Genomic DNA, 14,256 nt, shown 5'->3' on the forward strand with positions numbered 1-14,256 from the left:
TTTTCAATTACAAAATGATTCATCAACTTTAAGCGAGAAAATGCCGTGTTTATAAACACCAATCCGTCTTCCCATAGTTTTTCCAGATTTAACAACCATTGTTTTGCCGAACGTTAGATCATTATCATCTCCAACTGATAGTCTCTCTTTATAGTCTCTCTTTCTCTGCAACATTCAAGAATTTTTTTTAAAAATCTCTACCTTTCTTCATAATCAATTATATATATATATATATATATATATATATATATATATATATATATATATATATATATATATATATATATATATATATATATATATATATATATATATATTCTTTTACTCTAAATAATTGACCTTATTTTTTTTATTGTAGCATTAGAAAATTAAATTATAAAGAATAAATTTAATTTCTCCCTATATGGAAAATAGCAAAATATCTGTCTAAACTTTAAAAGTTATGTTTTTAATTGTATATGTATTTACTTCTAATATAGAAAATAGTGTGTGTTGATAAAAGTTTTACTTAGATTATTAGTTACGAGAGTTTGTTAAGGATATTTATCAAGGATTTTGTAATTTTATTGAATTAATATTTATCATGTGACATGACTGACCGGATAGACTGGTTTGACTCTGAGGGTTTTCTTCATATTGCTCAGAGTCCAGGTAGAAGAAGGTGTGTTAAGTTGTCTGAAGGATTTCAAGATCTGGTATGTTTGGTTTTAGTCTGTATAGTTTTCTATTTCAGTTATTCAGTCATTGAGATTTGGATTTAATCATAGATAAAGTTTTAATATCTAACAAATTGCATGGTTAATTCATTTACAACAGCAAAACTTAGATTAAGCTGTCGTCGCCCAAATTCCATAATTTTGGTAAGTCAGTATTTCAATATATTAATTTCTAAATGATTATAAAAATAACTAATTTTTATTATATTTAAAATAGGTTCAGTAGAGATCACTTTGATTTGAATTCATATGCTAAGATATAGTGAAATATGTATACAAGTGTTGTATTGTGTATTAGTATATACATGTATCACAGTTTATTTAATTTTTGATGTTTATGGTTTATACATCAGATAATCATATTTCATATTCAATTTTCCTTGTATTAATATATTTTACAGGGCCATTTTTTTATTTATTGATCGATAACATGATTGAATCACCACGAAATATAAAAAAAATTGCTAAGCCACATAAGCCTTGTTGTTTATTATTAAAATAACCAAGGTTTACATATACATGTATTATAAGAGTATAACATAACTTGTAACAGTTTACGCTTAATAAACCACTTCACGGTTTATTAAGCGTAAACTGTCCCAAGTTATGTTATATCGTATAACATAGGTAGAAATTAAATCCATTCCTTAAATAAGATCAAAAAGACTTTGTTGAGGTTTTTTTCGAAAGTGTCGCGTTCAAGTCTGTCAGCTAATATATTATAATGGATATATTGTCTCGCTTTTTATCCATCACATCTTTATTTGTAGAAGTTCAAATTCTTGAAGATACTTAATATATACACACAACCAAGTGCACAGGATACAGAGTGATAAACAGGAATTAAACTTGAAGTAGCCACTTAATTTGTGTTCAGTTCTTCCGATCGAGTTTGCTCTCGGACGATGGATAGTGCATATCGACCACAAATTATTCAACTTACTGACCGTTTAATAATCTTGCTTCTTATTCCTACTTTTATCACCAAGATTTTATTGTATGGACTCTCTCTCTCTCTCTCTCTCTCTCTCTCTCTCTCTCTCTCTCTCTCTCTCTCTCTCTCTGTATAAGAGTCACACTACATAAAAAAAATCCAGTACAATTTTAAATCAATTCATGCATTTTTAGATTCAAATTTTGACAGAGGAGTTTTAATTCTATTTTAAAAAAACATACATGTAGAAATTTTAGATATTCATTAATCGGTAGATAGTAGGAAACTACTTGTCAATGTCAAGATTAATGGGCTAAATATAACTGATTAATGTCTGTGCTTCAAACAAAGAGTCGATTAGAATAGATTTCTTTAAAAAACTGAAGAACTATATTAATATTCATAAACTAATTCACTCTCATGTTAACCTTTGTGAGGATGTTAACTGAATGATAAAAGTGCTAAAATTCTCAAAGATTGTTTACAAATTTTAGATAAATAAGATATATGGTTTGACAAACATTAACACAAAGATTTAAATGGATGCGATGCATCCGATAAGCCCATAAGTAGAATAAATTTTGGTTTTGTAGATCAAATTAGAAAAATATTAATTAGAAAAAACCCTGGAACCCAATGTGACGGTAAAAGAATGTCAGAATGCGGAACGCTAAAATTTGAACTAAATATAGTATATCATAACCAGAGAGGAAAGGATTACTGGGAAATGAATCAGATCTAAAAATAAACGAATTGAAAAAAAAATGGCTTTTCAAATGACAGGGAAAAGTGGCTCGGCGATTTCCTTTTTTGCATGGAAATCATGCAATAATCATGCGAAAATCAGACATCGTGCAAATATCATGGGAATATGTTTGTATGATATTCGCGTGAAAATTTTAAAATTTTCATGCGAATTTTTTATTTGTATGTTTTTCATGCGATTAGATATTTGTGTCAAATTCATATACAATTTATGCGAAATTCACATGAAAAGTGCATGTTTTTCATATGAAATTTAGATCATGACAAATCAATCGATAACACTTTAAAAACATTCTTTGATTTATATGTTTACATACTACCGTAGTATCTTTTTGTTTATTTACCATCAGATATATGAATAATCTTAAACCTCTGAATATGATATTTTTGGCCATTCAGTATAGGAAATTTTGAAATATTTTAGCTTTGAAGTTACTCGACTATATTTTCCTATATCTTCTTTTCAAAGAGACTAAACATAGTAAAGGATCGATTGAATTCTCAAAACAATATTTTTTGTGCACCAGTGCTTGCAATTTTATTTGTAACACAAAAATCACATTTTTAATGATTTTATATATAAATACGTGCAATTTGTTTTCATCTTCTTAATGAAAGGAAAACATGAATACCAATGTTGTGAAACCCTCATCGAACCCCTTAAACAGGGACTGGACTATCTCAAAAAGGTCCGAAAGAATCAACATAACCGGAAGTATGAAAACCAATGTTACTAGTCCGGAAGTAGTGTGTGACTCTGACAATGACTTAAACAGGAAGGAGAAGGAAAAAATGAATACTACTGTTGTAAAACCCTCATCGAACACCTTAAACAGGGACTGGACTTTTTTTAAAAAGTCCGAAAAAAGCGTATTCAACATAACCGGAAGAGTGAAAACCAATGCTACTAGTCGGGAAGTGGTGTGTGACTCTGACAATGACTTAAACCGGAAGGAGAAGAATATTGATGACGACAATTGCAACATTCAGCTTCTTTGGAGCGACTTCCGGGACAATACAACGATGCATGGACTGAAGAATGCAAATCTAAAGCAGCGTCATCGACTGCGCTGGTGAGATATATACATGTATATTTCGGGTGTTCAAAATATGGGGCACCAATTCAAATATCACCTGTTGTTCAATTGTCTTAAGGAAGACGTTTACTCAGAATGAAAAAAAAAACACTGATGATAATGAAAAACCAACTATTGTGTGTTGTAGATCTTAAATGGTAGTGTTATTCTTCACCTCCAAAAAAGTATGTCAATGACCTACTTTTTGGGTTATTGGCCATTGAATATTTTTGGAAAATTTAAGAAAAATCCCTAAAAATTTTACACTATGATTGAGATTTTCTTAATTGTGAATATAAAGCAAATACCAAATGAGCTAAAGTTTATGAATGGTAGTGACATTATATAAAGTATTAAATTTTCAGTCAGAATTTTCATAGATATTCAAGTCCGAATTTCCTCTATCAGTTTTCAAATCCTTACCCATTTTTGATTCAGTATATCAAAAAACTGAATGATGATAATGCTAAACAATTATAGAATTAAAATAAGTATATTGACCTTTCTCTGCTGGCATAAAATTCATTTGAGGTCAATGATAAAAATTTTGAGCTAAGGTGTCTTTTATCATTTTGAAGCATTTTTCAATATTTTTGTAGTATATGCCATACTATTATCTAAACGATATCTATATGAACCCAACAGAAAATATGCAAAATTGTTGACTAACAAATAAAATCTTAACTTTAAATATTGAAGAACAAACAACAAATTTAAGTGGAAAACAAAATCTGAAAAATTAAGTTCGAATTTTCTCTGTTTTGCTATCAGTGAAACTTTTTTGAGACTAATTCTATAACTTAATCAAAATATCGGATGTTATTAAAACAAATTTTACTCATGACATTGAATTTTTAAACAATCCGGATCTGAGAACTCAAACCCTGAGTAAACAACGTCCTTGAGCGGATTTTAAAAGTCATTGCCATTTTTAGACTACATTAAGGACACACAAGATATTTCTCAATTTTAGATAAATTTCCATGGAAAAAAAATTTCTTTTGGGCGTATAGACATTTTTATGCCCCCCCCCCCCAAAAAAAAAGGGGGGGGGAACCAAAAAAAAAAGTCAGAGTACTTTACCAGGCTGATTTTGGATTAAGAATATTTTGAATGTTCCTCACTTATCGCATGCAAAATGCATTTAAATGTTTATAATAAAGTCATAGTATTATATCAAATGAAATAAAACTATGCAATTACTGAATTACGTAGTGGAAATTTTGATACTAGCATTGCTAAGATAGAGACAAAAAAAGAATTTGAGGAAGGTAAGCCGCGTCTGGCCTAAATCTCTTTTTTAAACAGCCTTTTAAGAAGATATAGAAAAAAGTCTTAAAAGTTGTACTTGGACTAAAAATTGGTTATTGCTTTAAACAGCTGATAATATATGGTTGGAATGTGTTTACATTACAAGAAAAGCATGTGGACAAGACAAGTGAATGATATCAAATGTTCTTGTCCACCACATAGTTAATTGACGCAAGTAAGTTTTCACATGTACAATATAAATTGTTTTTTAATTTTTTTTCTCATTATTTCAGTTGCATTTGGGCCGTGGCATTTGTTGCTATGGCCTGCTCTCTGATCTATACAACATTCGAGCAAGTTAATATCTACTTCAAGTACCCTACCATCCTTAATACGCATGTGCAGACTCAAACTTCTGTTAAGTTTCCTGCTGTTACTTTTTGCAGTGCCTCGCCACTGAAAAAACAAGCTCTTCCCGACATCCCCGATCTTGAATATTTCTTTTTGTCACATAGCGTCATTGGTTCGAATGTGCTAACCCCACGTTTGAATTTGAGCCTATCAGAGTACGCCAAGTATCATCTTCCGATTAGTGCATCCTGGGTAAAAGATACAGCCAATCGAATTGAAGATCTTTTCTTGATTTGTAAATTTGATGGAAAAGACAGAGTTTGTAAAAGTGACATGGAGGCCATTATTACTCCAGTAGGTGTATGCTACACTTTCAACAGTCGAAATTACGTCAGTAAGAATGGTCACATTATGACGTCACAAACAGGAAGTACGTCAGGTTTGCTATTGTACCTGCTTGTTAATCAGAACAGCTATGTGTATAATGACATCATGACAGCAGGTTTCAAGGTAAGTAGAGTTACCAGAGAGAGAGAGAGAGAGAGAGAGAGAGAGAGAGAGAGAGAGAGAGAGAGAGAGAGAGAGAGAGAGAGAGAGAGAGAGAGACAGGGACAGAGACAGAGACAGAGAGAGACAGAGACAGAGACAGAGAGAGAGAGAGAGATTTTGATTCATCGATGTTGATATTTAAAGGTGATTATTCACGACCAGAATGACGAGCCCGATGTTATTGACAAAGGCTTCTTCGTTTCCCAGGGATTCTCGACGTTTGCGTCCATTCATAAAACAGAGGTAATAATGATAAAATATATATATATATATATATATATATATATATATATATATATATATATATATATATATATATATATATATATATATATATATGCGAATGCCTGAGCTTCTAACGGAAAGTAGATCTATGGTAGATTGAGGATTTAAATGAAATCAAATTTTGTTCGGTTATCAAAATTGATGAAAAGTTATGGAGGTATATTCGAGAAGTATTGCGAACAAACATGATGTAAAAGTGTGTATACACAGACAGTGCGTTATTCATATATGATGATATATTCATGTATTTGTAAATTATCATTTAATATAATTGTGGAAGAAGGTTATGCGTTTTAGATTTACAACCATTCATATAGGAAAAAAGTCAGAAGAAATAACATCAATTTTATTACAGTATCAATATTTGCCTAGTCCTTACAAAATGAATGGGGACCAGTTTTGTGTGGATACAAAATCTCCGGAGTACAAGAATCCACTGCAGTACTATGACGTATACAGCAAGACCGCTTGCAGGATGGAGTGTAAACAAAACCACGTGATTACAATATGTGGATGTCGCTCACCTAATGATAAAGGTTTTACGATCTATAAAATTCACCGTATAAAACCCCTCACGTCGTATAGTTAAAAAAATTGTAATGTTATGACGGAGAGATGACAGACAACAATCAAATGATTGTTGAGATACGGCAAGAAGTGAACCACACGTTTGTTCTAGTTCGACATTTAATTTTTAAACTGGTACCTAAAACTGGTATTACATGTATAAATGAAAGTAGACAAAGTCATATACGTACAACACTGATTATTCCGAATAGATACTTTAGATAATAATATTACAACTTTCCCTTTATCAAAAATGAGTGTCAATAAATTTGAAAATTAAATTCTGAGTTAATGTTCGTTGAATCAAGTTACTTTAGATATGAAATAAGTTGAACACAATCATGTGAGATTACTATAACAATTGTAGACTTTGGTAGACTGCCCAGTCTGCCTAAAATAAACATGCAGGGGATTATTCTGCCCCAATTCACAAAATATAAACACTGTTCACTAATCCTCAAATCTCTTTGGTTTCCTCACTTCTCTTCCTGACCGCGTGCGGTATCCACTTTCTGAACTCGGTTGGACTTCTGATGTCAACAGATTTGGTTTCTTTGTGTCGACGACTTCTCCCTGACTGACATCTGGGTTTGGCTCTTCATCTGTAGAGATATCTGTGTCTTTACGAAACATCTTCTCCTTAGACGTTATGATATCCCCTCGATTCCTTCGATACATGGCCCCATCTGGCGTGATCAACTGGTATGAGCGATTGTCTTGAGCGATGACGTTAGCTGGCTTCCAGTCTTTCTTCAGTTTGAATCGAACTTTGTGTCCATGAGGAATTTCCTTCTGGCTTTTGGTAGTACAGTTGTAGTAGTACTGTTGTCGATGTTGACTTCGTGCCCTTTCCTTGTACGTCTCTGTTCTGTTAATGGTTTTTGGTCTAAGTTGCTTCTTGGTTATCGGTAGAATAGAGCGCAACTCTCTGCTCATTAAAAGCTGTGCTGGCGAACCGGTGTCCGTTGGGGTATTCCTGTATTCCAGTAATCCTAAATATGGGTCCTTGCCATCTGCCTTGGCTTTCTCCAGTAGTCTCTTTGCTGTTTGCACTGTTCTCTCTGCAAGTCCATTGGCTTGTTGATGATATGGACTGGATGTGGTGTGTTGGAAGTTCCAGTTTTGTGCGAATTCACGAAATTCCTGTGAGGTGTACTGTGTTCCATTGTCACTAATAACTTCAAACGGTATACCATATCTGGCAAACATTGACTTGAGTCTCTCAATAACTGTACGGCTTTGTGTGTTTGGTAGCTTTACGACTTCAAAAAATCTGGAGTAGTAATCTGTTACTACAAGGTAGTCACTTCCATGTAGCGTGAATAAGTCTGTTCCTACTGTTTGCCATGGTCCATCTGGAACTGGTGTTGACACGAGAGGTTCTTTAGGATTTTGATTCCTGAAGTCCATACATGTGTTGCACTGTGAGATCATCTCGTCAATGTCTCTGTTCGTGTTGGGCCAGTAGATGATGTTCCTAGCTCTTCTCTTTGTCTTCTCCATGCCCATGTGCCCTGTGTGTAACCTCTTCAGTATTTCTGGTTGTAGGACTGTTGGCACTACTATTCTGTTTCCTTTGAACACGAGATCATCAACAACTGTTAACTGGTCTTTGATTTTCCAGTATTTGTGTGTAGATCTTTTTCTGCTGAGTGGCCAATCGTTCTGTATACAGTCCCTTACTAGACTGAGTTCATTATCTCTTTCCGTTTCCCGGTAGATGTCGTTCAGAATATCATGTGACATGGGTATGCTTCTTAAGAACACAGAGTGTACAAAAGTCTCTAACTCCTGTGACTCGGTCTCCTCCTTGCCTGCTGGTAGGCATGCATGAGAGAGCGTGTCCGCAATGACTAGTTCTTTACCTGGTCGGTATTTGAAGTTGAAAGTATACTTCTGTAATCTGAGTAACAATCTCTGCAATCTAGGCGGTGCCTGTGATAGGGGTTTCTTCAAAATGGATTCAAGCGGTTTGTGGTCGTTTTCCACAACAATATCCACTCCATATGTGTATTGGTTAAAACGTTCAAGTCCAAGTGTCACTGCAAGTAACTCTTTTTCTATCTGAGCATATCTAGTTTCTGCATCGGTGAGAGCTCTTGAAGCGTAAGCAATTGGTTTGTTTTCTTGTAGAATCACAGCTCCTAGACCGAATTTCGAGGCGTCAACACTCACTACGACTGGTTTCTTGACATCAAAGAAGGTAAGTATGGGTGCTTCTGATAAAATTTTCTTGATGTCCTTAAACGCATCTTCCTGAGGTCGTTCCCAGTGGAATGTGATGTCCTTCCTTAAGAGTGTTCTGATTGGCTGTGTGACTTTAGACATGTTTGGTATGAACTTTGCTAAGTAGTTGATTGTCCCCAGTAGTTGTTCTACACCTTTCTTGTCCTCTGGTGGGGGCATCTTGGTGATCGCTTCTATCTTCTTGGGGTCAGGTCTCACACCTTCACTACTAATGATGTGTCCTATGTAGCTCACTTCTGGACTACGAAACATACATTTTTCCTCGTTGAGAGTCAAGTTTATCTCCTTGCACCTCTCTAGCACTTGTCAAAAATCATGATTATTTTGACCACCTGCTTCAAAATCTACAAAATAGTTTCGAAGTGTTTGAGCCTTCTAGACGCGTAGGGTTCTTTGGCAAATTACCATCACAATCGCTGTCTTCCATGCGGTACAAATATATATTTTGAAATGCTTGTTATAAATACATACAAAAGGCATGACCTAACTTTCTCCCGTCTCTGAAGCGGAGAAAATCGACTCTCCCATACATTATATTCGACTTCCCCATACTTCTGTCGACTTCTACGCGTAAAGGGTTGTATACCGTGAATGTTCAAAAACTCTTTTATTAGCGTATAAAAAACCTTAATTTCTGTCATTTTGACTGTTTTATGTCGGGCGAAGTCAGAAACATTTTTATTTTCATATATTTTTTTCAATAACCAATCAATAACCAATCATCGGGTTAAGGAAATAAAGAATATCATTTAAAATGAGCGTTGGTTCGATATCAACTTAAAGGTAATTCCGTTTAAGATCATGCAATATTGATGTCGAGTGTTAGGACTTGTTGATTTTATAGTTCTCACATATTTGTCTGCAGTGAGTGGAAAGATTCAGTCTATAGTGTTAACAATTTCCACCTTTTTTGTGATAAAATCATACCTCTTCAGTATAAACACTGCATGGTTAGATATTAACGAGAATACATTCTTATCCCCAATTCATCTATATCTAACCTGTATATTCATGTTATTTGATTGATTTGAACATATTTTATTGTGTTATTACACAAGAGGATTAGAAACAAGTTCTTACAACTTACGTGTTCCTCTCCTAATGATAATACATACAACATACACAATTATCATTTTTTGGAGTTGATTTTAATCAACTCTCCTGTGCAGTTAATCAGACAAACCGAAAGAACAGGTGGTCAAAATAATGATGATTTTTTTTTAACTATACGACGTTAGGGGTAAGAACAAAGAGTTGTTGAAAATAATTGATAAATTCGATGTAATGTATGCTAAAGCATTGTTTTTCAAGGAAACATATTTATAAATACATTGAAAATAGTCAGTTTTTCAATGGTACGAACAATTTAAATATTTTTGTACTCGTATGTATTTCTACGCCAGAGTTCAATATAGTCTCGTTCAACTCGACGCTCGACTGTCTCCGTAAATCCTTGTCGGAGATTTGCGGTGTCAACCGAGCGTTTGGTTGAACGAAGCTAGAGTTAAATATTGCTTGGATCCATGCAATTTTCGAAAAATATTTCTATTACTGATACATTGTTTGATTGAATTAATTTTAACTTTAAATATTATTTAACATGATTCATAAGGAGGTTTCTCGGAATTCTTGTCAAAAAAGTCCAAAAATGCATATAATAAAAATGTGCGTCATTCAAATTAGAAACTACATGTACTTGTCATGCAAAATAACATATCATTGATTTTAAAATAAATAAACACCGACAGAATCAACTCCCGTCAGTTCTTCAGTACTTTGATTTGTTACATGTTACTTATAGTTATTAACTTTATAATAGTAATTTTCATAATTATGCATTTACAAAGTATTTGCAAATATGTAATGAATAGTATTGATGTTATTTGATTATGAAGTACTGTAAACTAACTTTCGCGAATTTTTTTCCAGATTTACTGGGGATATGCACGTTTGCGATAACTATTTTTCGCGCCAACACCTTATCCACACTCTTTTTGATATTACACCCATGCAATAGAAACCAGTTCGGGGCCAGCAATATTTTGCGACGAAGATATATTCCCGAACCTCGCGAAGATTTCTCAAACATGAATGAAAATTGGTTTACAATATAGTTTCATATTTATTTGCTAGCTAGAATTATTTAAGCAAGAGCCTGAATTTGGGCAATTATCTATTTTATTTCCGGCCACTCGGCTATGACATTTTGAAATTGACAAGAATGTTCTGGTTTTTTAGTTAAGACTATTATACTCAAAACCAGGATTATTATGAACTTATTATTAATCAAGAAATATATAGTTACATCATACCGAAAGTTCAAGGTCTTGTTAAAATTGATCTAGTATGTAAGACGTCATATTCGTGAATGACGTGGCTTGTGTTGTAAATAATGATTCTTTATAATTTTTCTACAGGAAATTATACAATGTGCTACCTCGCTAAATGGATGGAATGCTACAAAGTTGAAAGTGGTAAGTCAAACGTAGTTTACAACATGCATTGTCAATTAGATTTTTCTTATTTCTACTTGAACTTGTACAGTTAATTGTAGGCACTTTAATACCAACAGAGGCATTCCAACTGCGTTGTTACCAAAGAAGCCGAAATATATCAAGCAATTAAGCTTAGCCGACCTAAAACAATGGCAAAATGACCCAATAATTCTACAATCGCGCAAAATTTGTCCTATATATTTGATCTAAGTACGGTTTACTCAGTATTACTTGCGTATAAACGGATAACGCTACGGCCACAAAAATTACGAATTATTTACAGAGCGATTTGACCAGAACGGAACTGTCCAGGGGATGTGTCCCTGTCCCACGGAATGTGAGTACAATGAGTACCAAGCGCGCCTGTCCACTGGTTATTTTCCCGCCAAAAACTATGACTTTATATTCAACGAGCTGGGTATTACAAACATAAGGTAGGCTATGACATGTGTTGCAGGTGTTACAATCGGACGTCAGCAAGATGAGACGTCATATCGTACATTATTTGTATATTTTCGAATGAGATAGATGAATCATCCATAATCAGTGCAGAAGAGGCACACACAATTTGCGAAATGAGAGACCGAAGAAGGTTATAATATATTAGTTTATTGAAGACTGTGATAGAGACATGAATTACCCCATTTCAATGAGTGTCAAGAAAATGAGAGATCGATTTTGAAAAAAAACGAGGGATTTTTTTCATGTACTATTTGTTCAAACTTATTATTTATATCAGATGTAATTCCGTAGCACAGATTTTCTCCAAGACTTCGAAATACTCATACTAGCACAAAAACATTTTTAAACAAATTAATATATATATCTTTGTTCAGATTTTACATGTTTCCTTCAGATAGAGAAATTTCAATTAAATTTTCTTTGAAAGTAAAAGATACATTACTTGTATTGCAGAGAAAATCTCCTGGAACTTGTTATTTATTTTGAATCCTTTGGCGTTTTGAAAGTAGAACAAAAGCCTGAGTACAGCCCTGAAGACATCCTCGGTGCGTCATGTTTTCGTTTTGTGAATTTAAAAGAATTCTAAATATATGTTTTACTGCAACTTCATGTCCACTGTAACTTAAGGAAGGTGCACGGCCATTTCGTACATTTGAGGATAAGATTGTAAACATTAAAAAGGCATTGTTCTGTTATTGTATGCATAATTTGCATGCAAAACAACATGTAGAATTTCATATCTATTGCTTTTGTAGCTTTTGGCAACATTTTTGGCTAGTTTTGGGCAGAAAGAAGCCAGCTCAAGAAATGTTTACATTCGTATCCTCAAATGTACAAGATTGCCGCACAGCCCCCTTAAAGAGCTTTCCATATACTAGAATTATTTGTATTTTATGTATCATTCTCTTATTAAAAAGTGCAAAATTGATGATTCAATCTGTTAAATGCATGTTTGAATATATTAGTTTGTTTCTGAAAGAAAATGTCTCATTTTCAATGGTTTAAACATGGCACGTGACAGCCAGATGTATCTATATATCATTAGTTTTCGGAAATATGGCCGACACTTCGAATACCCATCTCGTCATTTCATAATTAGAGTGGTTGCCCTTGTATTTACTTTTAATTATAGTAGTTGTCTTTTGTATTGTCGCATTGTTGTGTCCGGAGAGGATTAAATTAGGCATGCAGCGTAAACATTTGCTCACATGTCTGTGGAAGAAAGGGTGAACACGTTTGAAATTAAATAGCCACAAAACAATGAAGTAAGCAAATATGCAACAAAGATTTTCAAAAACAAATTAAATGTGAGAATAAAAATCTAAAAGGCTCCACTGTTTAAAACTGGACGAGATATAAGGCCACTTTCACATGAATTTTGCAGTTAATCGCTTCTTGTGAAATTCATGTAAATGTATCACTTTGGAGTCCTCAGGAAAAACACTTATTATTAGCTGAGCTGTCTATGAGATTGATCCGCCAAACATATTTCCGTACACAGTAACTTGCAAGCCTAATAAGTAATATTGTACATTTTTCGTGGCTCACAGTAGCGATACAGCTAATACGTACGTTCTTTACTTAACAAAACCGACTTCATTACCAAATAATACTATATCTTATCATCCACATTTGTTCATAGTTAAATTATACCTGCCATAAAATGGTTTATTTATTGATTATTATATTTTATTTTAGCTTAGACGATCCTTGATGCACATCAAATTAATAATTTCAGAATTTGATCATATTTTTAAAGCGCAATACCCACGATTTACAACAACAATTTACCATCTCTTTTTGAATTAACATAACCTTTGAACTATTTTGCTTTCAATTGCCAGAGTTAACAGTTACATTATATACCATCTTATATATTAAGTGACTTCCAGCATTATATTTTCCCCTTTGTGATTGTATGTCTGTTAAGGGATTTTATCTTACCTAAAGTTTAAAGATCCTTTGCGTTGTTTTTTTCTTCATTAAGTTATTTTAAGTTTGGTTTTTGTTGCGTTTATCGTAGGTTTGTTGGGAGGACAGATGGGCTTGTTTCTGGGCGCCAGCCTGCTGACTCTCACTGAACTCATTGAGGTCATTCTCTTGTCTTCAATGGTCGTCGGGAGACGAATGTACCACCGAATCGTTAAAAAAACTTGACATTTTCATAACTGAAGCTTTCATTTAGCCTTTGTCTCATTTTTATATTAAGACATTATAATAGAAAAAAATAATATTCTTTTGATAAGTGGAGACATCTGTAATATCTTGGCTCATGATATGACTTTGCTTAAAATTTATGTTTACAGGTACAGGCTTAAAAAGTTGGAATGTAAGATGCATGAAAAAAATTAAAATAAATGTTTAGTAAACAAGTGTGTATTTAATACATGACAGAACTAATATCTTATATATTATAAATTATAACACCTATTTCACTCAATATTTGACGCTTACACTTCTGAACTGTTTTGCGTACAATGACAGTAAGCATACATTCTTTTAGTCTCTAAAAACATTTTTCTGCAGGACAGTGTATAGCAAGATTTGTTTCACAAATC

At 33.4% G+C, this 14,256-nt stretch overlaps 1 protein-coding gene across 1 annotated transcript; it reads left to right on the top strand.

Moving 5' to 3' along the window:
• Window positions 1–846: 846 nt before the first annotated feature.
• On the top strand, window positions 847–14,026 carry LOC128173447 (acid-sensing ion channel 2-like). Its single transcript, XM_052839141.1, has 9 exons — window positions 847–860; window positions 3,034–3,488; window positions 5,036–5,603; window positions 5,787–5,885; window positions 6,283–6,463; window positions 11,159–11,215; window positions 11,520–11,670; window positions 12,152–12,243; window positions 13,722–14,026. Exons 2-9 carry the CDS (start codon window positions 3,040–3,042, stop codon window positions 13,853–13,855), a joined length of 1,731 nt encoding a protein of 576 aa, XP_052695101.1. The 5' UTR covers window positions 847–860; window positions 3,034–3,039; the 3' UTR covers window positions 13,856–14,026.
• The last annotated feature ends 230 nt before the right edge of the window (window positions 14,027–14,256 follow it).

This window comes from Crassostrea angulata, chromosome 2, assembly GCF_025612915.1.
Source record: "Crassostrea angulata isolate pt1a10 chromosome 2, ASM2561291v2, whole genome shotgun sequence".
NCBI lineage: Eukaryota > Metazoa > Mollusca > Bivalvia > Ostreida > Ostreidae > Magallana > Magallana angulata.